Genomic DNA, 24,916 nt, shown 5'->3' with positions numbered 1-24,916 from the left:
GCGGATTTTCAGGTTATGTCGATATAGGATTTGTTTAACTGTGGATATATAGTTTTGTACCCGTTTCCTCCAACATCTTCACAAGGTCCTTTGCTGTTTATCTGGGAATGAGTCGCATTTTTCGCACCAAAGTACATTCATCTCTAGGAGACAGAACGTGTCTCCTTCCTGAGCGGTATGACGGATGCTTGGTCCCATGGTGTTTATACTTGCGTACTATTGTTTGTACAGATGAACGTGGTACCTTCAGGCGTTTGGAAATTGCTCCCAAGGAGAACCAGACTTGTGGAGGTCTACAATATTTTTTCTGAGGACTTGGCTGATTTCTTTTGATTTTCCTATGATGTCAAGCAAAGAGGCACTGAGTTTGAAGGTAGGCCTTGAAATACATCCACAGGTACACCTCCAATTGACTCAAATTATGTCAATTAGCCTATCAGAAGCTTCTAAATCCATGACATCATTTTCTGGAATTTTCCAAGCTGTTTAAAGTCACAGTCAACTTTGTGTATGTAAACTTCTGACCCACTGGAATTGTGATACATTGAATTATAAGTGAAATAATCCCTCTGTAAACAATTGCTGGAAAAATGATGTGTCATGCACAAAGTAGATGTCCTAACCGACTTGCCAAAACTATAGTTTGTTAGCAAGAAGTTTGTGGAGTGGTTGAAAAATGAGTTTTAATGACTCCAACCTCAGTTTATGTAAACTTCTGACTTCAACTGTACATATTCCCTCAATTACCTCGACTAACCGGTGCCCCCGCACATTGACTCTGTACCGGTACCCGCTGTATATAGCCTCACCATTGTTATTTCTATTTTCTACTTACCAATTGTTTACTGAACACTTAAAGCATTGTTGGTTAAGGGCTTGTAAGTAAGCATTTCACTGTAAGGTCTACTACACCTGTTGTATTCGGCACATGTGACAAATACAATTTGATTTGATTTGATCCCAGAATCTGAAAGGTTAGGTATCAGGTATTTTACAGGCACACATCTAAATTGTGTTGGTATAAGTATTGCATGTACGTAAACACAGTAAATTCCCAGCCCTAACTATATGACCAAGTTTTTGATGACATCGTCCATCCAGACTCATGACTGATTGACTTATTAATGTGGTCTTTGTCAGAATGGGAGGATAATCTGTGGACTATAGATCCAGAGAGAAACCAGTCGATTGGCCTCTGTAAATGTGTTACAGATCAGGTCAGTCTTTGTGTTCCTGGGTGCTCGCGTGTGTGTGTGTGTGCGTGTCTTCGTGCGTGTGTGTGTCTGTGTGCTAAGGGATGATCCATGATGTTGAAAACTAATTGAGGCCGTGGCCGGCCTGTTTAGCCTCATCTCTCCTCTGATGCAGAGTAATGGCCTGTAGGAGACTGTAGGAGCCTCCACTGGGACAGAGTAATGGCCTGTAGGAGACTGTAGGAGCCTCCACTGGGACAGAGTAATGGCCTGTAGGAGACTGTAGGAGCCTCCACTGGGACAGAGTAATGGCCTGTAGGAGACTGTAGGAGCCTCCACTGGGACAGGGTAATGGCCTGTAGGAGACTGTAGGAGCCTCCACTGGGACAGAGTAATGGCCTGTAGGAGACTGTAGGAGGCTCCACTGGGGCAGAGAGGACATATCGTGCACCACACTCACAGATTAAAGTTATCACCCCACTGGTTGAATCAATGTTGTTTCCATGTCACTTCATCCCAAAAATTATAAGTGATGATGTCGAATCAATGTGGAAAACTGATTGGATTTGAAAAGTCATCAACTTAAGGGAATTTCATATTTCGTTTCACCGAACTTTTAATCTAAACCACATGACAGGGTGACATTTTTGGTTGATTTTATGTTGAATTCACATTAGTTGACAACTCAACCAAATATAAATCAAAACTAGACATTGAAATGACGTCTGTGCCCAGTGGGCTGTCACACACATTTACTGGATACTGCCCCTAACCCCTTCACTAGCATGTAGCCCCCTTCACGAGCATGTAGTCCCCTTCACGAGCATGTCAAATCAAAGTTTATTTGTCACGTGCGGCAAATACAACAGGTGTAGACCTTACAGTGAAATGCTTACTTACAAGCCCTAACCAACAGTGTACTTTTTAAGTAATAGGTATTAGGTAAACAATAGATATGTAAAGAAATACAACAACAACAAAAAACAGTAAAATGACAGTGAAAATAACAGTAGCGAGGCTATATACAGGTGGTACCGGTTCAGAGTCAATGTGCGGGGGCACCGGTTAGTTGGGCTAATTGAGGTAATATGTACATGTAGGTATAGTTACAGTGACTATGCATAGATGATAAACAGAGAGAGGAAGCAGCGTAAAAGAGCGATTGGAGGGGGGGGGGGGGGCACAATGCAAATAGTCCGGGTAGCCGTTTCATTACCTGTTCAGGAGTCTTATGGCTTGGGGGTAAAAGCTGTTGAGAAGCCTTTTGGTCCTAGACTTGGCGCTCCGGTACCACTTGCCGTGCGGTAGCAGAGAGAGTCTATGACTGGGGTGGCTTGGTCTTTTACAATTTTTAGGTCCTTCCTCTGACAACGCCTGGTGTAGAGGTCGTGGATGGCAGGCAGTTTAGCCCCAGTGAAGTACTGGGCCGTACGCACTACCCTCTGTAGTGCCTTGCGGTCGGAGGCCGAGCAATTGCCATACCAGGCAGTGATGCAACCCGTCAGGATGCTCTCGATGGTGCAGCTGTAAAACCTTTTGAGGATCTGAGGGCCCATGCCAAATCTTTTCAGTCTCCTGAGGGGGAATAGGTTTTGTTGTGCCCTCTTCATGACTGTGTTTGGACCATTCTAGTTTGTTGTTGATGTGGACACCAAGGAACTTGAAGCTCTCAACCTGCTCCACTACAGCCCTGTCGATGAGAATGGGGGCTGCTCGGTCCTCCTTTTCCTGTGGTCCACAATCATCTCCTTTGTCTTGATTATGTTGAGGGATAGGTTGTTATTCTGGCACCAGCTGGCCAGGTCTCTGACCTCCTCCCTATAGGCTGTCTTGTCATTGTCGGTGATCAGGCCTACCACTGTTGTGTCGTCTGCAAACGTAATGATGGTGTTGGAGTAATGGCTGGCCATGCAGTCGTGGGTGAACAGGGAGAACAGGAGGGGACTGAGCAGGCCCCCTTGAAAGGCTCCAGTGTTGAGGATCAGCATGGCAGATGTGTTGCTACCTACCCTCACCACCTGGGGCGACCCGTCAGGAAGTCCAGGATCCAGTTGCAGAGGGAGGCATTTAGTCCCAGGATCCCTAGCTTGGTGAATAGCTTTGAGGGCACAATTGTGTTGAACACTGAGCTGTAGTCAGTGAGTAGCATTCTCACGTGGGTGTTCCTTTTGTCCAGGTGGGAAAGGGCAGTGTGGAGTGCAAAAGAGATCGCATCATCTGTGGATCTGTTTGAGCGGTATGCAAATTGTAGTGAGTCTAGGGTTTCTGGGATAATGGTGTTAATGTTAGCCATTACTAGCCATTCAAAACACTTCATGGCTACCGACGTGAGTACTACGGGTCTGTAGTCATTTAGGCAGGTTACTTTAGTGTTCTTGAGCACAGGGACTATGGTGGTATGCTTGAAGCATGTTGGTATTACAGACTCAATCAGGGACATGTTGAAAATGTCAGGGCAGATAACTGCCAGTTGGTCAGCACATGCCCGGAGCACACGTCCTGGTAATCCGTCTGGCCCAGCGACCTTGTGAATGTTGACCTGTTTAACCTCTCTAGGGTATGTGGGACGGTAGCATCCCACCTCGTCAACAGCCAGTGAAACTGCAGGGCGCCAAATTCAAAACAACAGAAATCCCATAATTTAAATTCCTCAAACATACAAGTATTTTACACATTTTAAAGCTACACTTGTTGTAAATCCAGCCAAAGTGTCCGATTTCAAAAAGGTTTTACGACGAAAGCACACCAAATGATTATGTTAGGTATGAGCCAAGTCACAGAAAAAGACAGCCATTTTTCCAGCTAAAGAGAGCAGTAACAAAAAGCAGAAAGAGATAAAATTAATCACTAACCTTTGATAATCTTCATCAGATGACACTCATAGGACTTCATGTTACACAATACATGTATTTTTTGTTCGGTAAAGTTCATATTTATATAAAAAAAATCTGAGTTTAGGCAAGACGCTACTGTATCACTTTGCAAAAAGCCTGAGAAAATGCAGAGCGCCAAATTAAAATTAATTACTATGAAAATTACTATAAAATCTAACTTTCATTAAATCACACATGAAAGATACCAAATTAAAGCTACACTGGTTGTGAATCCAGCCAACATGTCAGAATTCAAATAGGCTTTTCAGCGAAAGCATGCGAGGCTATTATCTGAGCATAGCACCATAGTAAACAAGAGAGAAAACATTTCAACCCAGCAGGCGCGACACAAAACGCAGAAATAAAAATATAATTCATGCCTTACCTTTGACGAGCTTCTGTTGTTGGCACTCCAATATGTCCCATAAACATCATAAATGGTCCTTTTGTTCGATTGATTCCATCGATATATATCGAAAATTTCCATTTATTTGGCGCGTTTGATCCAGAAAAACACTGGTTCCAACTTGCTCAAACGTGACGACAAAATATCTCAAAGGTTACCTGTAAACTTTGCCAAAAAATGTCAAACTACTTTTGTAATACAACTTTAGGTATTTTTTAACGTTAATAATCGATAAAATTAAAGACGGGATGATATGTGTTCAATACAGGATTAAAATGATATGTAGCATGCCTTCTGTTTGATTGAAGCGCATGTCCAGGACACCTGGAGTGCCTCGACTTCAAGATGGCCGTATTTCTTCATTACACAAAGGAATAACCTCAACCTATTTCTCAGGACTGTTGACATCTAGTGGAAGACGTAGAAATCTGGTTTCCCAATGAAAACTCATTGAAAAGACAGTGACCTCAAAAAAAAAAATCTGAATGGTTTGTCCTCGGGGTTTCTCCTGCTAAATAAGTTCTGTTATACTCAGACATGATTCAAACAGTTTTAGAAGCTTCAGTGTTTTCTATCCAAATCTACTAATAATATGCATATCTTATCTCCTGGGGATGAGTAACTGGCAGTTTAATTTGGGTATGCTTTTCATCCAAACGTGAAAATGCTGCCACCTACCCTAGAGAAGTTAAAGGTCTTACTCACGTCGGCTACGGAGAGCGTGATCACAGTCATCTGGAATAGCTGATGCTCTCATGCATGCCTCGAAGCTTTCTACCTCTCCCCTCTCTCTCCCTCTTATCTCTCCTGTGTAAACATTCGGTCAGAACAGCTGTGGCACTTCAAAGATAGGCTGCTCTAGCCTACGGACACACACTGAGACACACATGTAGCCCCCTTCACTAGCATGTAGCCCCCTTCTCTAGAATGTAGCCCACTTCTCTAGCATGTAGTCAATGGTGTTCTCAGATGGTTCAGTGTCTCTCCTGTGAGTCCTCTCTCTCTTCCTCCCCACCTCTCTCACTTTCTCCACCCTCTCTCCCATATAAACATTTGGTCAGAACAGCTGTAGCACTTCAAAGATTGCCTGCTCTAGCCTACGGACACACACTGAAACCCCCCCAAGCCATAAGATTGCTAAATAGCTACCCAGGCTATCTACATTGACCCCTTTTTGCACAAGCTTTTTAACTCATCACATACACTGCTGCTACTGTTTACTATCTGTCACTTTATTCCTAGGTATATGTACAGTACCAGTAAAAAGTTGACACACCTACTCATTCCAGGGTTTCTTTATTTTTACTATTTTCTACATTGTATAATAATAGTGAATACATTAAAACTATGAAATAACACATATGGAATCATGTAGTAACCAAACAAATGTTATTCGAAGTAGCCACCCTTTGCCTTGATGACAGCTTTGCACACTTTTGGCATTCTCTTAACCAGCTTCACCTGGAATGCTTTCCCAACAGTCTTGAAGGAGTTCCCACATATGCTAAGCACTTGTTGGCTGCTTTTCCTTCACTCTGCGGTCCAACTCATCCCAAACCATCTCAATTGGGTTGAGGTTGGGTGATTGTGGAAGCCAGGTCATCTGATGCAGCACTCCATTACTCCCCTTCTTGGTCAATTAGCCCTTACACAACCTGGAGGTGAGTTGGATCATTGTGCTTTTGAAAAACAAATGATAGTCCCACTAAGTGCAAACCAGATGGGATGGCATATTGCTGAAGAATGCTGTGGTAGCCATGCTGGTTAAGTGTGCCTTGAATTCTAAATAAATCACAGACAGTGTCACCAGCTAAGCAGTCCCACACCATCAAACCTCCTCCTCCATGCTTCACGGTGGGAACCACACATGCGGAGATCATCCGTTCACCTACTCTGCGTTTCACAAAGATATGGCGGATGGAACCAAAAATAGCAAATTTCGACTCATCAGACTAAAGAACAGATTAACACCGATCTAATCAAATAAAATAAAATTGTATTTGTCACATGCGCCGAATACAACAAGTGTAGACCTTACAGGGAAATGCTTACTTACAAGCCCTTAACCAACAATGCTTTAAGAAGTTTTCAGATTTTTTAAAAATAAATGTGATATAAAAAATAGATAAGTAAAAAATGTAAAATAGAAAATAAAAGTAACAAATAAGAAACAGCAGCAGTAAAATAACAAGCGAGGCTATATACAGGGGGTACCGGTACAGAGTCAATGTGCGAGGGCACATGTTAGTCGAGGTAATATGTACATGTAGGTAGAGTTAAAGTGACTACGCATAGATTATAAACAGAGAGTAGCAGCAGCGTAAAAGAGGGGTCTGGGTAGCCCTTTGATTAGCTGTTCATGAGTCTCATGGCTTGGGGGTAGAAGTTGTTAAGAAGCCTTTTAGACCTAGACTTGGCGCTCCTGTACCGCTTGCCGTGCGGTAGCAGAGAGGACAGTCTATGACTAGGGTGGCTGGAGTCTTTGACAATTTTTAGGGCCTTCCCATGACTACCCTCTCTAGTGCCTAGCGGTCGGAGGCCAAGCAGTTGCCATACCAGTGTCGTGTCTTTGGCATCAATAAAGTGAATATTTTATCAATTCTCTAATTATTATTACGTGATTAAACTAATCATGTAAATGTAATTAACTAGAAAGTCGGGGCACCAAGGAAAATCTTCAGATTACAAAGTTATAATTTTCCTAATATAACTTCAGATATTTTAATATCTTATCAATTAGTCTTCTAATTAATGAATTATTCTTTACCTCACGTTAGTCTCATTCCAAACATAGTAAAATGTTGGTTATCTGCACGAACCCAGCCTTTACTATGAATCATCCATACATCAATTGACTTAATCATTTATTTACTAACTAACTAAATAATCACAGAAATGCATAAACAGACAACACAGTAGATATGGTTACAAGGTAATGATAGGGGATGTTCCCTAGTGGGCTAAGCCGATATGACGGCTTGGTGGACAAAGGGAAGTGGGTGTGTACTGAAAAGGGCTGGAACAACAAAAGGAGTCTGTCACGCCCTGACCATAGTAACCTGTTTTTTTCTCTGTGTTGGTTGGGGCGTGATAGTGACTTGGGTGGTCATCTAGGTGTTTTTTGTATTTCTATGGTGGCCTGATATGGTTCCCAATCAGAGGCAGCTGTTTATCGTTGTCTCTGATTGGGGATCATATTTAGGTAGCCATTTCCCCATTGGTATTCGTGGGATCTTGTCTACATTGAGTTGCCTGAGTGCTCTCCAGTAGCTTCACGTTTCGTTTATGCTTTATTATTATGGTGAGTTTCAGTTTATTAAAAATATGTGGAACTCTATTCACGCTGCGCCTTGGTCTACTCATTTCAACAAGCGTGACAGAGTCACTACACAGTTGATAAATATATTAATTGAAATGCTAATCCTTTGCACATGAATGCTCACTCATTCGGGAATAACTGCAATCAATATACACTGCTCAAAAAAATAAAGGGAACACTTAAACAACACAATGTAACTCCAAGTCAATCACACTTCTGTGAAATCAAACTGTCCACTTAGGAAGAAACACTGATTGACAATACATTTCACATGCTGTTGTGCAAATGGAATAGACAAAAGGTGGAAATTATAGGCAATTAGCAAGACACCCCCAATAAAGGAGTGGTTCTGCAGGTGGTGACCACAGACCACTTCTCAGTTCCTATGCTTCCTGGCTGATGTTTTGGTCACTTTTGAATGCTGGCGGTGCTTTCACTCTAGTGGTAGCATGAGACGGAGTCTACAACCCACACAAGTGGCTCAGGTAGTGCAGCTCATCCAGGATGGCACATCAATGCGAGCTGTGGCAAGAAGGTTTGCTGTGTCTGTCAGCGTAGTGTCCAGAGCATGGAGGCGCTACCAGGAGACAGGCCAGTACATCAGGAGACGTGGAGGAGGCCGTAGGAGGGCAAAAACCCAGCAGCAGGACCGCTACCTCCGCCTTTGTGCAAGGAGTCACCAAATGAAACACACTCGTCATACCCGTTCTTTAAGTGTCCATGGACCATTTCCACCTTCTCACAAATGGACATTTTATATCAAATCCCCATTTTGGGGGATTTAGGAGTTCGCCATGTGAAATCCTTTGTTCTCTCTATTTGTCTCGTTCTGCATGGCCAGGGGGAGAGAGTCTCCTCCAGGAATGTACAACCTGAGATAACAGAACCTAGGTGTAGGAGAGAGGGGGGGACTAGCTATACCCAGAAAGGGCCACGTCATGACACCAGGCAGTGATGCAACCGGTCTGGATGCTCTCGATGGTGCAGCTGTTGAACCTTATGAAGATCTTAGGACCCATGCCAAATCTTTTCAGTCTCTTGAGGGGGAATAGGCTTTGTTGTGCCCTTTTCATGACTGTCTTAGTGTGTTTGGACCATTCTAGTTTGTTGGTGAAGCTCTCAACCTGTTCCACTACAGCCTGTTGATGAGAATGGGGGCATGCCCGGTCCTCCTTTTCCTGTAGTCCACAATCATCTCCTTTGTCTTGATCGCGTTGAGGGAGAGGTTGTTGTCCTGGCACCACACGGCCAGGTCTCTGACCTCCTCCCTATAGGCTGTTTCATCATTGTCGCTGATCAGGCCTACCACTGTTGTGTCATCGGCAAACTTGATAATGGTGTTGGAGTCGTGCCTGGCCATGCAATCATGAGTAAACAGGGAGTAAAGGAGGGGACTGAGCACGCACCCCTGAGGGGCCCCCGTGTGGAGGATCAGCATGGCAGATGTGTTGTTTGTCTATTCTTACCACCTGGGGGTAGCCCGTCAGGAAGTACAGGATCCATTGCTTGTGTTTCTTGGCCCAAGCAAGTCTCTTCTTCTTGTTGGTGTCCTTTAGTAGTGGTTTCTTTGTAGCAATTTGACCATGAAGGCCTGATTCACGCATTCTCCTCTGAACAGTTGATGTTGAGATGTGTCTATTACTTGAGCATTAATTTGGGCTGCAATCTGAGGTGCAGTTAACTCTGATGAACTTATCCTCTGCAGCAGAGGTAACTTCCTTTCCTGTGGCAGTCCTCATGAGAGCCAGTTTCATCATAGAGCTTGAATGTTTTTGCGACTGCACTTGAAGAAACGTTCAAAGTTCTTGACATTTTCCGTATTGACTGTCGTTTCTCTTTGCCTATTTGAGCTGTTCTTGACATAATATGGACTTGGTCTTTTACCAAATAGGGATATCTTCTGTATACCACCCCTACCTTGTCCTTCCTTAAGAAGGAAAGAAATTAGCAATGCACACCTGTTAATTGAAATGCATTCCAGGTGACTACCTCATGAAGCTGGTTGAGAGAATGCCAAGAGTGTGCAAAGCTGTCATCAAGGCAAAAGGTGGCTACTTTGAAGAATCTCAAATATGAAACATATTTTATTTTGTTTAACACTTTTTTGGTTACCACATGATTCCATGTGTGTTATTTCATAGTTTTAATGTCTTCACTATGATTCTACAATGTAGAAAATTGTAAACATAATGAAAAACCCTTGAATGAGTAGGAGTGTCCAAACTTTTGACTGGTACTGTACTGTATATGTCTGCCTCAATGACCTTGTACCCCTGCACATCGACTCAGTACTGGTACCCCTTGTATATAGCCAAGTTATCGTCTTTCTCTCTGCATTATTGGGAAGAGCTGTAAGTTAGCATTCCACTGTCAGTCCACACCTGTTGTTTGCGAAGCATGGGATTAATAAAATGTGATTTCATTTGACACACTGACACACACTGACTCACACTCAGGGAGGAGGGGGAGAGGGCCTAGAGGGATGGAGTGTACAGCACAGGGAGAAGGAGGAGGGCAGCAGAGGAGGACTGGAGGAGTGCACGGGGGGAGGAGAGCATATCTGCGCCCTCTTGTCTAGGGATCAGCGTTCAGGGACAATGAAGGAGGGCCATTGAGAGTCCTGTCACATTCGTCAGTAGGACTGGGGGGGGAGTGGAAGGGAGTGGAGAGGGGACAGGGGGAGTGAAGTGGAGAAGAGGGGAGTGGAGAGGGGGACGGAGGAAGGAAGGGAATGGAGGGGGTAAAAGATGGAGGGAATGTAGGGGATGGGGGAACAGAGGAGTTGGAGGGGAGTGGAGGATGGAAGGGGTGCAAGCCTGAATAGGGTACTCTATCAGTGACTTCAAGAGGACGAAGCAAGGCGGGGCGTGGGCTCATTGAAGTGATGGCTTCGAGTAAAGTAGAGCTAGTAGGCTATAACAGACAGTACAGAGATGGATGATCTCTTTGCCTCCTCTCCACACCTTCATCACAGATCATGCACATAACGCTCACTTGGTTCGACAGAGATTTGGAGGTTGAGTCAAGGATATAGGGAGGGTAAATATATTCAACAGTAAATAGATTCTCAGAGTTCAGTAAATTGATTGTTAGTCCATACCATTATGGTTGAGTGAGTATGTATACTGTACAGATGTAGGATCTTAATTTGATAACTCTGTTGCAGGAGAACTCTTCTGCAATGCATGAGAAGAGGAGAGAGCCTTGTAGCGTATTTTAGGTTGATAAAGGCTTCTGAAGATTGTTATTTTCACTTTTAAATTTCAGACTGGATTTTCCCTTATGATAAGAGTCTGTGTACGTACAAGTCCACTGATTGCAGTCTCAAGCGGTCACAGCAATCTTTTTAAATACCATACTTGCTGTAGCCCACTGAAGCAAACTGTAACGGTCGTCTTTAGGTGAGAGAGTGGACCAAGGCGCAGCGGGTGATGAATACATAATGATTTGTTTAAAGAGACGAACACTGACACGAAATACACTTGATAATTTACAAAATAACAAACAAACGACGTAGACCGACCTGAACATGAGAACTACATATAACGAAGAACGCACGAACAGGAACAGACTACATACACGAACGAAAACGAAACAGTCCCGTGTGGTGCGACATACACAGACACAGGAACACAATCACCCACAAACAAACAGTGAGAACAGCCTACCTCAATATGGTTCTCAATCAGAGGAAACGTAAAACACCTGTCCCTGATTGAGAACCATATCAGGCCAATAGACAATGAACCTAAACATAGAAACACATAACATAGAATGCCCACCCCAACTCACGCCCTGACCAACTAAACACATACAAAAACAAGGAAAACAGGTCAGGAACGTGACACAAACACTCTGAAATACCTGTGTCTTCTCTCCAGACACATTTTGTTCGGCAGGTAGCCTAGTGGTTAAGAGCGTTGAGCCAGTAACCGAAAAGTCACTGGTTAGAATCCCAGAGCCAACTAGGGGAAAAATCTGTCTGTGTTCTTCCCTAATTGCTCCTGTAAATCGCTCTGGATAAGAGTGTCTTCTAAATGACTAAGATGTAAATGATTCACAAACCATAATGAATAGTCAACATGCTTGTGGTCATATGTCACAGAGCGACCTAGTCTTATCTACAGAGTGCTATCCATGTTTAAGCAAGAGCCATTTCCCATCGCTCCAACTGTCTGGCTCACTGTTAGCGGTTTGTTTCATTAACACTTCCCATCGCTCCAACTGTCTGGCTCACTGTTAGCGGTTTGTTTCATTAACACTTCCCATCGCTCCAACTGTCTGGCTCACTGTTAGCGGTTTGTTTCATTAACACTTCCCATCGCTCCAACTGTCTGGCTCACTGTTAGCGGTTTGTTTCATTAACACTTCCCATCGCTCCAACTGTCTGGCTCACTGTTAGGGGTTTGTTTCATTAACACTTCCCATCGCTCCAACTGTCTGGCTCACTGTTAGCGGTTTGTTTCATTAACACTTCCCATCGCTCCAACTGTCTGGCTCACTGTTAGGGGTTTGTTTCATTAACACTTCCCATCGCTCCAACTGTCTGGCTCACTGTTAGCGGTTTGTTTCATTAACACTTCCCATCGCTCCAACTGTCTGGCTCACTGTTAGGGGTTTGTTTCATTAACACTTCCCATCGCTCCAACTGTCTGGCTCACTGTTAGGGGTTTGTTTCATTAACACTTCCCATCGCTCCAACTGTCTGGCTCACTGTTAGTGGTTTGTTTCATTAACACTTCCCATCACTCAAACCGCTAACAGTGAGCCAGACAGTTGGTTTCATTAACACTTCCCATCGCTCCAACTGTCTGGCTCACTGTTAGCGGTTTGTTTCATTAACACTTCCCATCGCTCCAACTGTCTGGCTCACTGTTAGCGGTTTGTTTCATTAACACTTCCCATCGCTCCAACTGTCTGGCTCACTGTTAGCGGTTTGTTTCATTAACACTTCCCATCGCTCCAACTGTCTGGCTCACTGTTAGCGGTTTGTTTCATTAACACTTCCCATCGCTCCAACTGTCTGGCTCACTGTTAGGGGTTTGTTTCATTAACACTTCCCATCACTCAAACCGCTAACAGTGAGCCAGACAGTTGGTTTCATTAACACTTCCCATCGCTCCAACTGTCTGGCTCACTGTTAGCGGTTTGTTTCATTAACACTTCCCATCGCTCCAACTGTCTGGCTCACTGTTAGCGGTTTGTTTCATTAACACTTCCCATCGCTCCAACTGTCTGGCTCACTGTTAGCGGTTTGTTTCATTAACACTTCCCATCGCTCCAACTGTCTGGCTCACTGTTAGGGGTTTGTTTCATTAACACTTCCCATCGCTCCAACTGTCTGGCTCACTGTTAGCGGTTTGTTTCATTAACACTTCCCATCGCTCCAACTGTCTGGCTCACTGTTAGGGGTTTGTTTCATTAACACTTCCCATCGCTCCAACTGTCTGGCTCACTGTTAGCGGTTTGTTTCATTAACACTTCCCATCGCTCCAACTGTCTGGCTCACTGTTAGGGGTTTGTTTCATTAACACTTCCCATCGCTCCAACTGTCTGGCTCACTGTTAGCGGTTTGTTTCATTAACACTTCCCATCGCTCCAACTGTCTGGCTCACTGTTAGGGGTTTGTTTCATTAACACTTCCCATCGCTCCAACTGTCTGGCTCACTGTTAGTGGTTTGTTTCATTAACACTTCCCATCGCTCCAACTGTCTGGCTCACTGTTAGGGGTTTGTTTCATTAACACTTCCCATCGCTCCAACTGTCTGGCTCACTGTTAGCGGTTTGTTTCATTAACACTTCCCATCGCTCCAACTGTCTGGCTCACTGTTAGGGGTTTGTTTCATTAACACTTCCCATCGCTCCAACTGTCTGGCTCACTGTTAGGGGTTTGTTTCATTAACACTTCCCATTGCTCCAACTGTCTGGCTCACTGTTAGTGGTTTGTTTCATTAACACTTCCCATCACTCAAACCGCTAACAGTGAGCCAGACAGTTGGTTTCATTAACACTTCCCATCGCTCCAACTGTCTGGCTCACTGTTAGCGGTTTGTTTCATTAACACTTCCCATCGCTCCAACTGTCTGGCTCACTGTTAGCGGTTTGTTTCATTAACACTTCCCATCGCTCCAACTGTCTGGCTCACTGTTAGGGGTTTGTTTCATTAACACTTCCCATCGCTCCAACTGTCTGGCTCACTGTTAGCGGTTTGTTTCATTAACACTTCCCATCGCTCCAACTGTCTGGCTCACTGTTAGCGGTTTGTTTCATTAACACTTCCCATCGCTCCAACTGTCTGGCTCACTGTTAGCGGTTTGTTTCATTAACACTTCCCATCGCTCCAACTGTCTGGCCCACTGTTAGCGGTTTGTTTCATTAACACTTCCCATCGCTCCAACTGTCTGGCTCACTGTTAGCGGTTTGTTTCAGTAACACTTCCCATCACTCCAACTGTCTGGCTCACTGTTAGGGGTTTGTTTCATTAACACTTCCCATCGCTCCAACTGTCTGGCTCACTGTTAGCGGTTTGTTTCATTAACACTTCCCATCGCTCCAACTGTCTGGCTCACTGTTAGGGGTTTGTTTCATTAACACTTCCCATCGCTCCAACTGTCTGGCTCACTGTTAGGGGTTTGTTTCATTAACACTTCCCATCGCTCCAACTGTCTGGCTCACTGTTAGCGGTTTGTTTCATTAACACTTCCCATCGCTCCAACTGTCTGGCTCACTGTTAGCGGTTTGTTTCATTAACACTTCCCATCGCTCCAACTGTCTGGCTCACTGTTAGGGGTTTGTTTCATTAACACTTCCCATCGCTCCAACTGTCTGGCTCACTGTTAGTGGTTTGTTTCATTAACACTTCCCATCACTCGAACCGCTAACAGTGAGCCAGACAGTTGGTTTCATTAACACTTCCCATCGCTCCAACTGTCTGGCTCACTGTTAGCGGTTTGTTTCATTAACACTTCCCATCGCTCCAACTGTCTGGCTCACTGTTAGCGGTTTGTTTCATTAACACTTCCCATCGCTCCAACTGTCTGGCTCACTGTTAGGGGTTTGTTTCATTAACACTTCCCATCGCTCCAACTGTCTGGCTCACTGTTAGCGGTTTGTTTCATTAACACTTCCCATCGCTCCAACTGTCTGGCTCACTGTTAGGGGTTTGTTTCATTAACACTTCCCATCGCTCCAACTGTCTGGCTCACTGTTAGCGGTTTGTTTCATTAACACTTCCCATCGCTCCAACTGTCTGGCTCACTGTTAGGGGTTTGTTTCATTAACACTTCCCATCGCTCCAACTGTCTGGCTCACTGTTAGCGGTTTGTTTCATTAACACTTCCCATCGCTCCAACTGTCTGGCTCACTGTTAGGGGTTTGTTTCATTAACACTTCCCATCGCTCCAACTGTCTGGCTCACTGTTAGCGGTTTGTTTCATTAACACTTCCCATCGCTCCAACTGTCTGGCTCACTGTTAGGGGTTTGTTTCATTAACACTTCCCATCGCTCCAACTGTCTGGCTCACTGTTAGGGGTTTGTTTCATTAACACTTCCCATCGCTCCAACTGTCTGGCTCACTGTTAGTGGTTTGTTTCATTAACACTTCCCATCACTCAAACCGCTAACAGTGAGCCAGACAGTTGGTTTCATTAACACTTCCCATCGCTCCAACTGTCTGGCTCACTGTTAGCGGTTTGTTTCATTAACACTTCCCATCGCTCCAACTGTCTGGCTCACTGTTAGCGGTTTGTTTCATTAACACTTCCCATCGTTCCAACTGTCTGGCTCACTGTTAGCGGTTTGTTTCATTAACACTTCCCATCGCTCCAACTGTCTGGCTCACTGTTAGGGGTTTGTTTCATTAACACTTCCCATCGCTCCAACTGTCTGGCCCACTGTTAGCGGTTTGTTTCATTAACACTTCCCATCGCTCCAACTGTCTGGCTCACTGTTAGCGGTTTGTTTCAGTAACACTTCCCATCGCTCCAACTGTCTGGCTCACTGTTAGGGGTTTGTTTCATTAACACTTCCCATCGCTCCAACTGTCTGGCTCACTGTTAGGGGTTTGTTTCATTAACACTTCCCATCGCTCCAACTGTCTGGCTCACTGTTAGGGGTTTGTTTCATTAACACTTCCCATCGCTCCAACTGTCTGGCTCACTGTTAGCGGTTTGTTTCATTAACACTTCCCATCGCTCCAACTGTCTGGCTCACTGTTAGGGGTTTGTTTCATTAACACTTCCCATCGCTCCAACTGTCTGGCTCACTGTTAGCGGTTTGTTTCATTAACACTTCCCATCGCTCCAACTGTCTGGCTCACTGTTAGGGGTTTGTTTCATTAACACTTCCCATCGCTCCAACTGTCTGGCTCACTGTTAGGGGTTTGTTTCATTAACACTTCCCATCGCTCCAACTGTCTGGCTCACTGTTAGTGGTTTGTTTCATTAACACTTCCCATCACTCAAACCGCTAACAGTGAGCCAGACAGTTTGTTTCATTAACACTTCCCATCGCTCCAACTGTCTGGCTCACTGTTAGCGGTTTGTTTCATTAACACTTCCCATCGTTCCAACTGTCTGGCTCACTGTTAGCGGTTTGTTTCATTAACACTTCCCATCGCTCCAACTGTCTGGCTCACTGTTAGGGGTTTGTTTCATTAACACTTCCCATCGCTCCAACTGTCTGGCTCACTGTTAGCGGTTTGTTTCATTAACACTTCCCATCGCTCCAACTGTCTGGCTCACTGTTAGCGGTTTGTTTCATTAACACTTCCCATCGCTCCAACTGTCTGGCCCACTGTTAGCGGTTTGTTTCATTAACACTTCCCATCGCTCCAACTGTCTGGCTCACTGTTAGCGGTTTGTTTCAGTAACACTTCCCATCGCTCCAACTGTCTGGCTCACTGTTAGGGGTTTGTTTCATTAACACTTCCCATCGCTCCAACTGTCTGGCTCACTGTTAGGGGTTTGTTTCATTAACACTTCCCATCGCTCCAACTGTCTGGCTCACTGTTAGCGGTTTGTTTCATTAACACTTCCCATCGCTCCAACTGTCTGGCTCACTGTTAGGGGTTTGTTTCATTAACACTTCCCATCGCTCCAACTGTCTGGCTCACTGTTAGGGGTTTGTTTCATTAACACTTCCCATCGCTCCAACTGTCTGGCTCACTGTTAGCGGTTTGTTTCATTAACACTTCCCATCGCTCCAACTGTCTGGCTCACTGTTAGCGGTTTGTTTCATTAACACTTCCCATCGCTCCAACTGTCTGGCTCACTGTTAGGGGTTTGTTTCATTAACACTTCCCATCGCTCCAACTGTCTGGCTCACTGTTAGGGGTTTGTTTCATTAACACTTCCCATCGCTCCAACTGTCTGGCTCACTGTTAGGGGTTTGTTTCATTAACACTTCCCATCGCTCCAACTGTCTGGCTCACTGTTAGCGGTTTGTTTCATTAACACTTCCCATCGCTCCAACTGTCTGGCTCACTGTTAGGGGTTTGTTTCATTAACACTTCCCATCGCTCCAACTGTCTGGCTCACTGTTAGCGGTTTGTTTCATTAACACTTCCTACTTTCTCTGTAAAAATTTTATACATTTCCCTCCAAAACATAATTTCTCTTCTGTAAAAGTGATGAATCCTCCATCCTCTCACTAATTGTATTTTCAGCTATTTTATTTGCCCATTAAAAAGTAATGATCTTTTTTCCCTGTAAAGGGTTGCCGGGGGCAGAATACTTATTGCCTCCAAAAGTGGCAAAGTGACAAAGTTGGAAGAAATGAGGTGTCACCTGAGTTTGAGGGAAACTAGATGTTGTTGGTGAACGTGCATCATTGTTGTTGGTTGGCCCTTCTTATAGAGGAGAATGAAATCAGAGATGCATAAGAGTGGTTGGTTGACCCTTCTTATAGAGGAGAATGAAATCAGAGATGCATAAGAGTGGTTGGTTGACCCTTCTTATAGAGGAGAATGAAATCAGAGATGCATAAGAGTGGTTGGTTGACCCTTCTTATAGAGGAGAATGAAATCAGAGATGCATAAGAGTGGTTGGTTGGCCCTTCTTATAGAGGAGAATGAAATCAGAGATGCATAAGAGTTGTTGCACAACTTATCAACAAGTCAGTCCAGGACTCGAATAATTGACTGTTTTGGAAAGCAGCAGGGGGATTTTTTTTAAAATTATCTTCAGTTTGTTTTTCAATATTTACCATTTTGTATTCCTCAAACCAATGTGTTATAGTTACCTTCAAACTGACATTTAAACTGACATTTAGAGTGAATAACTTGTAAAGTGATTTATCTTCTGTTTGAGCCTTATTTCTAAATGTCAGTAGCTCAATTGAACAAAAAATCATCACAGATGTAATGTCAAACTCATATGAAAGGATAAGGCAAACTAGAATACTTAGTATTGAATATGAATAGAATAGTACGTATTGTGATATTAACATGTCCTCCACCTCATCACTGTGTCATATATCACTATTTCTAAAAGAACCCTTTTAGTCTGAAATAGGGCCTCAAGCCTCTAGCCTCATCCCTACATTGTTCTCTCATCCTCTACTGCCCTGCGGCCCTATGGGCCTGTTTACAGACAGACAGACAGACAGACAGACAGACAGACAGACAGACAGCTCCATCCAGCCCTGCTCCAGCCCAGCTCCAGCCCGGGCAGGCAGGCATTGTACAGCCGTCACCACACTCAGAGTGCATGTTTATAGGCCTGTCACAGCCGGGGCTAGGGGGTATAGTTGTGGTGGTATTGGGTGTGCATGGGCCCTGTGGTATTTGGGGTAGGACTTTATGAGCTCACTTTGTTCCAGTAGGGGTGAAGAGAGGGACTTGACAGAGCGACGAGGGGTCAGGGGTTAAGCTGAGAGCATTTCTCGCTGAGAAAAGATGGTAATGACCTAAACGATGATTCACTGCATAGGCATCCACACACACACACACACACACACACACACACACACACACACACACAGCAATGGATGGAGGGGTGTATGAAAGGAGGGATGTGTGTGCATTTGTTTTGAATCACGTCATCACTACTCCGCTCCTAGAGCTGGTCTATTGAGGACATGTAGTAACAGTTCACTTGAAAAACAGTTCTATGGTCAGTGTGACGTGTGGAGTGTTTGACAGACCACCCAGAGAGGGTATGTGTGATGCTATATGAAGAGCGTGTTGACTGTCATGGTGTTATAGTAACGCCTTGATATGAGGGTAATAAAAAGTTACACAAATAATATTTCATTTGAGGCCCTGGCTCTTATTTAAAAAAATGTTATTTAACCTTTATTTAACTAGGCAAGTCAGTTAAGAACAAATTCTTATTTACAATGATGGCCTATACCTTATCTGTCCTGAGTTTAAACTGTCCTTGTTGTCTAATTGAATCACAGTATGGCTGGCCTTTCTCTCTCTCTGTCTCTGTCTCTGTCTCTGTCTCTGTCTCTGTCTCTGTCTCTCTCTCTCTCTCTCTCTCTCTCTCTCTCTCTCTCTCTCTCTCTCTCTCTCTCTCTGTTCTCTCTCTCTCTGTTCTCGCTCTCTCTCTATTAATGGCAGTATGAGGAAGGTTAATTGAAAAGAGTCTCTCAGAGACTCTCTCTCTCTCCCCCCTGTCTGTTCTATCTCTCTCTCCGTTCTCTCTCTCCGTTCTCTCTCTCTCCGTTCTCTCTCTCTCCGTTCTCTCTCTCTCTCTCTCTCTCTCTCTCTCTCTCTCGTTCTCTCTCTCTCGTTCTCTCTCTCTCGTTCTCTCTCTCTCTCTCTGTTCTCTCTCTCTCTCTCTGTTCTCTCTCTCTCTCTCTCTGTTCTCTCTCTCTCTCTCTGTTCTCTCTCTCTCTCTATTAATGGCAGTATGAGGAAGGTTAATTGAAAAGAGTCTCAGACTCTCTCTCTCTCCCCCCTGTCTGTTCTATCTCTCTCTCCGTTCTCTCTCTCCGTTCTCTCTCTCCGTTCTCTCTCTCTCTCTCTCCCCTGTCTGTTCTATCTCTCTCTCCGTTCTCTCTCTCTCCGTTCTCTCTCTCTCCGTTCTCTCTCTCTCTGTTCTCTCTCTCTATTAATGGCAGTATGAGGAAGGTTAATTGAAAAGAGTCTCTCAGACCGAGATAACACCCAGACTCATCAGGGTTGAGCAGACCAAATGGCACCCTTTTCCCTATATAGTATACTACTTTTGTCATAAGTAGTGCACTATGTAAGGAATAGTGCCATTTAGGACTCAGTTCCTCTCAATGAGCTAAACATAGCTTTATTGAACTAATCAATTTCCTTCTTACCCTCTTTCCTTTCCTTCTGCCGCTTCTGGACACTTTAATGTGTTTCCAGAGTCCAGACATGGGCTTTTCTGTTTTCATGTCACGATGCGGTCTCTGTAGTAGTCTCTTGCCTTGTTGTGCATGGCAATGTTCCACAAGGCAAAATGGTGGTCGTTGTGTTGTGTGTTATGGATGCTCCGTCCCAAAGTCAATACTACGAGAGAGAGAACCGGAATGGCTAGATTTTTGCTCAAGTGTGTGCAAAGAGGCCCCCCATTCGCTGAAATAGATTAGAGGAGAGGTGGAGAGGAGAATGATAGGGGAGAGGAGGCGAGGGGAGTGTCACATAGGAGGTATAATCTGGCCCGAGTCCGTGCCAACTTTAGCTTTTCTCTCTCTCTGTTCCAGCACTAGTGGGTCAGCCCAGCAGCACCACGGCTATTTTTAGTGAAACTGAGAGACCTAAACACGAAGTGATACCCATGAGAGAGAGTACCATCTCTCAGGCTCCTATACAAAAGGCCAATTCTGCTCTGTTAGCTGTGTGTGTGTGTGTGTGTGTGTGTGTGTGTGTGTGTGTGTGTGTGTGTGTGTGTGTGTGTGTGTGTGTGTGTGTGTGTGTGTGTGTGTGTGTGTGTGTGTGTGTGTGTGTGTGTGTGTGTGTGTGCGTGTCTGCCCCAGCACTGAGCTAGGGCATTCTTAATTAAAACCAAGGCATACGGTTCTAAAGGAATGTAATTGGGCCGTGGAGAAACACCCGGCATTGGTGTGGTAGAAGATTGGAGGACAGTGTGTGTGTGGTAGAAGATTGGAGGACGGTGTGTGTGTGTGGTGGAGGATTGGACTCTGAAACACACTGCTTTAGCTTTAATGAGAGAAGAAGATGCTATTTCCATCCTAAAGACATCTGGGCTACAGCCATGGTCCTGTCTGGTTACCTCACCTTGTAATCCACTGGCTGGCCCACTCAGCTCCATGTTGACGCAATTAACAAACAACAATAAGGTTTGTGTCTTTTCATGGCGTCTGTGTTGTGTTGTTAATATTACCGTCAACAGTTGCGTCATTTGCAGGCATCCACTTTCTCTTTCTAAGGAAGTAGTCAGGCAGCCATGCTGAGTCTCTTTCATCGCAGTAGTCAGGCAGCCATGATGAATCTCTTTCAACACAGTAGTCAGGGAGCAGCCATGCTGAGTCTCTTTCAACGCAGTAGTCAGGCAGCCATGGTGAATCTCTTTCAACGCAGTAGTCAGGCAGCAGCCATGCTGAGTCTCTTTCAACGCAGTAGTCAGGCAGCAGCCATGCTGAGTCTCTTTCAACGCAGTAGTCAGGCAGCACCGGTGAGTCTCTTTCAACGCAGTAGTCAGGCAGCCTTGGTGAGTCTCTTTCAACGCAGTAGTCAGGCAGCGCCGGTGAGTATCTTTCAATGCAGTAGTCAGGCAGCGCCGGTGAGTATCTTTCAACGCAGTAGTCAGGCAGCGCCGGTGAGTATCTTTCAATGCAGTAGTCAGGCAGCGCCGGTGAGTCTCTTTCATCGCAGTAGTCAGGCAGCCATGCTGAGTCTCTTTCAATGCAGTAGTCAGGCAGCAGCCATGCTGAGTCTCTTTCATCGCAGTAGTCAGGCAGCCATGATGAATCTCTTTCAACGCAGTAGTCAGGCAGCCATGATGAATCTCTTTCAACACAGTAGTCAGGCAGCACCGGTGAGTCTCTTTCAACGCAGTAGTCAGGCAGCGCCGGTGAGTCTCTTTCAACGCAGTAGTCAGGCAGCCATGCTGAGTCTTTTTCAACGCAGTAGTCAGGCAGCGCCGGTGAGTCTCTTTCATCGCAGTAGTCAGGCAGCGCCGGTGAGTCTCTCAACGCAGTAGTCAGGCAGCCATGCTGAGTCTTTTTCAACGCAGTAGTCAGGCAGCGCCGGTGAGTATCTTTCAACGCAGTAGTCAGGCAGCGCCGGTGAGTATCTTTCAATGCAGTAGTCAGGCAGCGCCGGTGAGTCTCTTTCATCGCAGTAGTCAGGCAGCCATGCTGAGTCTCTTTCAATGCAGTAGTCAGGCAGCAGCCATGCTGAGTCTCTTTCATCGCAGTAGTCAGGCAGCCATGATGAATCTCTTTCAACGCAGTAGTCAGGCAGCCATGATGAATCTCTTTCAACACAGTAGTCAGGCAGCACCGGTGAGTCTCTTTCAACGCAGTAGTCAGGCAGCGCCGGTGAGTCTCTTTCAACGCAGTAGTCAGGCAGCCATGCTGAGTCTTTTTCAACGCAGTAGTCAGGCAGCGCCGGTGAGTCTCTTTCATCGCAGTAGTCAGGCAGCGCCGGTGAGTCTCTCAACGCAGTAGTCAGGCAGCCATGCTGAGTCTTTTTCAACGCAGTAGTCAGGCAGCGCCGGTGAGTCTCTTTCATCGCAGTAGTCAGGCAGCGCCGGTGAGTCTCTTTCAACGCAGTAGTCAGGCAGCCATGCTGAGTCTTTTTCAACGCAGTAGTCAGGCAGCGCCGGTGAGTCTCTTTCATCGCAGTAGTCAGGCAGCCATGGTGAATCTCTTTCAACGCAGTAGTCAGGCAGCCATGCTGAGTCTCTTTCAACGCAGTAGTCAGGCAGCCATGCTGAGTCTCTTTCAACGCAGTAGTCAGGCAGCGCCGGTGAGTCTCTCAACGCAGTAGTCAGGCAGCCATGCTGAGTCTCTTTCAACGCAGTAGTCAGGCAGCGCCGGTGAGTCTCTTTCAACGCAGTAGTCAGGCAGCGCCGGTGAGTCTCTTTTAACGCAGTAGTCAGGCAGCCATGCTGAGTCTTTTTCAACGCAGTAGTCAGGCAGCCATGCTGAGTCTCTTTCAACGCAGTAGTCAGGCAGCCATGCTGAGTCTCTTTCAACGCAGTAGTCAGGCAGCGCCGGTGAGTCTCTTTCAACGCAGTAGTCAGGCAGCGCCGGTGAGTCTCTTTCAACGCAGTAGTCAGGCAGCGCCGGTGAGTCTCTTTCAACGCAGTAGTCAGGCAGCGCCGGTGAGTCTCTTTCAACGCAGTAGTCAGGCAGCGCCGGTGAGTCTCTTTCAACGCAGTAGTCAGGCAGCGCCGGTGAGTCTCTTTCAACGCAGTAGTCAGGCAGCCATGCTGAGTCTTTTTCAACGCAGTAGTCAGGCAGCCATGCTGAGTCTTTTTCAACGCAGTAGTCAGGCAACGCCGGTGAGTCTCTTTCATCGCAGTAGTCAGGCAGCCATGCTGAGTCTTTTTCAACGCAGTAGTCAGGCAGCCCCCTTTGCAACAGGTGAATGCTGTGTCCAATCACTCTTTATACATGTGTTTATTTTGGTTTCCTAGGCAACGGAATGGATTCCAGATGACGACACCAGGAGGTCCTGTCAGAGCAAAGGGAAGACTGAGGTAAACAACGACTCTGAGACTTCCCGGGAGGGCTACACACACACACACACACACACACACACACACACACACACACACACACACACACACACACACACGACCTTCCCTGAATAGGACCATTTACTTTGAAAGCCGTCTGTTGACTGGCTGGTCAAGGGGCCCTATGGGGTCTTGTGGGAGTGGCTTATAGTGATTTTATGATTATTGGGCCCCTTCAATCGAAGTGTGTTTTCTGGCTGGGAAGTGAAAAATAACACAGCCTTTTTAGTAAGACACTCAAGGCAGAGCCCTTCTTCTGTACTTCCAACGGCTGATAACAAACGCTGTGATCATTTTGTTATTTCGCTTTTCTTTGTGAGAATTGATTGCCATGCTATTTTTATCTCAAAAGCCCAACGGAGAAGGGAAAGTAAAAAATCCATTCTCTCTGGAGATCGTCGTCTGACCTCAAGTTTGAAACACAGCAATTTTATTTATTTACCAAGACAAAATATTTAAGGACAACAAAGAAGTTTCTTTCCCTCAAACGTTAGACAGTGCTTTATAAAAATGAGATGTGATTAGATTAGGTTTAAATGTGTTACATTTAATTTTACAGATGAAAGATAAAAACATTCCAGTCATATCACTAAGTGAGCCGTGAGTGAGTATTGCTGGGTCGTATTCATTAGTGCACTCTGTTGCAAACCATAGCAAAATGTTTTGCAACAAAACAAGCGTTTATCAGGTTTCGAATCAAATTTGATTTGTCACATGCGCCTAATACAACAGGTGAAATGCTTACTTTACGAGCCCTTAATCAACAATGCAGAGTTTTAAAAAAGTAAGACAAATTTGCTAAACTAAAGGAAAAAGTAACACAATAAAAATAACAGTAACAATAACGAGGCTATATACAAGGGGTACCGGTACCGAGTCATTGTGCAGGAGTTCAGGTTAGTCGAGGTAATTGAGTTAATATGTACTGTTGGTAGGGGTAAAGTGACTATGCATAGATAATAAGCAGAGAGTAGCAGCAGCATATGTGAAGACTGTGAAGGAGTGTGTGTGTGTGTGTGTGTGTGTGTGTGTGTGTGTGTGTGTGTGTGTGTGTGTGTGTGTGGCGTCAATATGCATATGTGTGTTTTGTGTGTGTGTGTGTGTGTTGGAGTGTCAGTGCAAAAAAATGATAATAGATAAGAATAAAACAAGGGTAGACATTTGATGAACTATTCAGCAGTCTTTATGGCTTGGGGGTAGAAGCTGTTAAGGAGCCATTTGGTCCCAGATCCTTATCAAGTTCATGTAGTCCCTCCCCGTTTCGATCCGTTTTCTTGTGTTTGTTGAATAAAAAACAAAGGTACACAGGTTTCTAACCTCTAACAACCTGTCTGCTCTCTACTACTCCCTGTAGGTAGAGTGTCAGAACTACCTCCGTGTGCTACTGGTCAATAAGACTGAGGTCATCACCTGTGGAACCAACGCCTTCCAGCCCCTCTGTATCACCCGGGAGGTA

The 24,916-nt window shown here is 45.1% G+C and overlaps 1 protein-coding gene across 1 annotated transcript in view; it reads left to right on the top strand.

Moving 5' to 3' along the window:
- Nucleotides 1-24,916, top strand: part of LOC120063950 (semaphorin-5B-like) — a 181,388-nt gene that overhangs the window by 48,470 nt on the left and 108,002 nt on the right. The window contains exons 4-5 of the mRNA XM_039014259.1: nucleotides 23,359-23,421; nucleotides 24,815-24,913. Of these exons, the coding sequence (XP_038870187.1) occupies nucleotides 23,359-23,421; nucleotides 24,815-24,913 (162 nt within the window). The remainder of the gene's footprint in view (nucleotides 1-23,358; nucleotides 23,422-24,814; nucleotides 24,914-24,916) is intronic.

The sequence above is a fragment of the Salvelinus namaycush genome, chromosome 19 (assembly GCF_016432855.1).
Source record: "Salvelinus namaycush isolate Seneca chromosome 19, SaNama_1.0, whole genome shotgun sequence".
Classification (NCBI taxonomy): Eukaryota; Metazoa; Chordata; class Actinopteri; order Salmoniformes; family Salmonidae; genus Salvelinus; species Salvelinus namaycush.
Note: the sequence above shows the minus strand (reverse complement) of the source record. Positions and strands in the feature narration are given on the sequence as shown.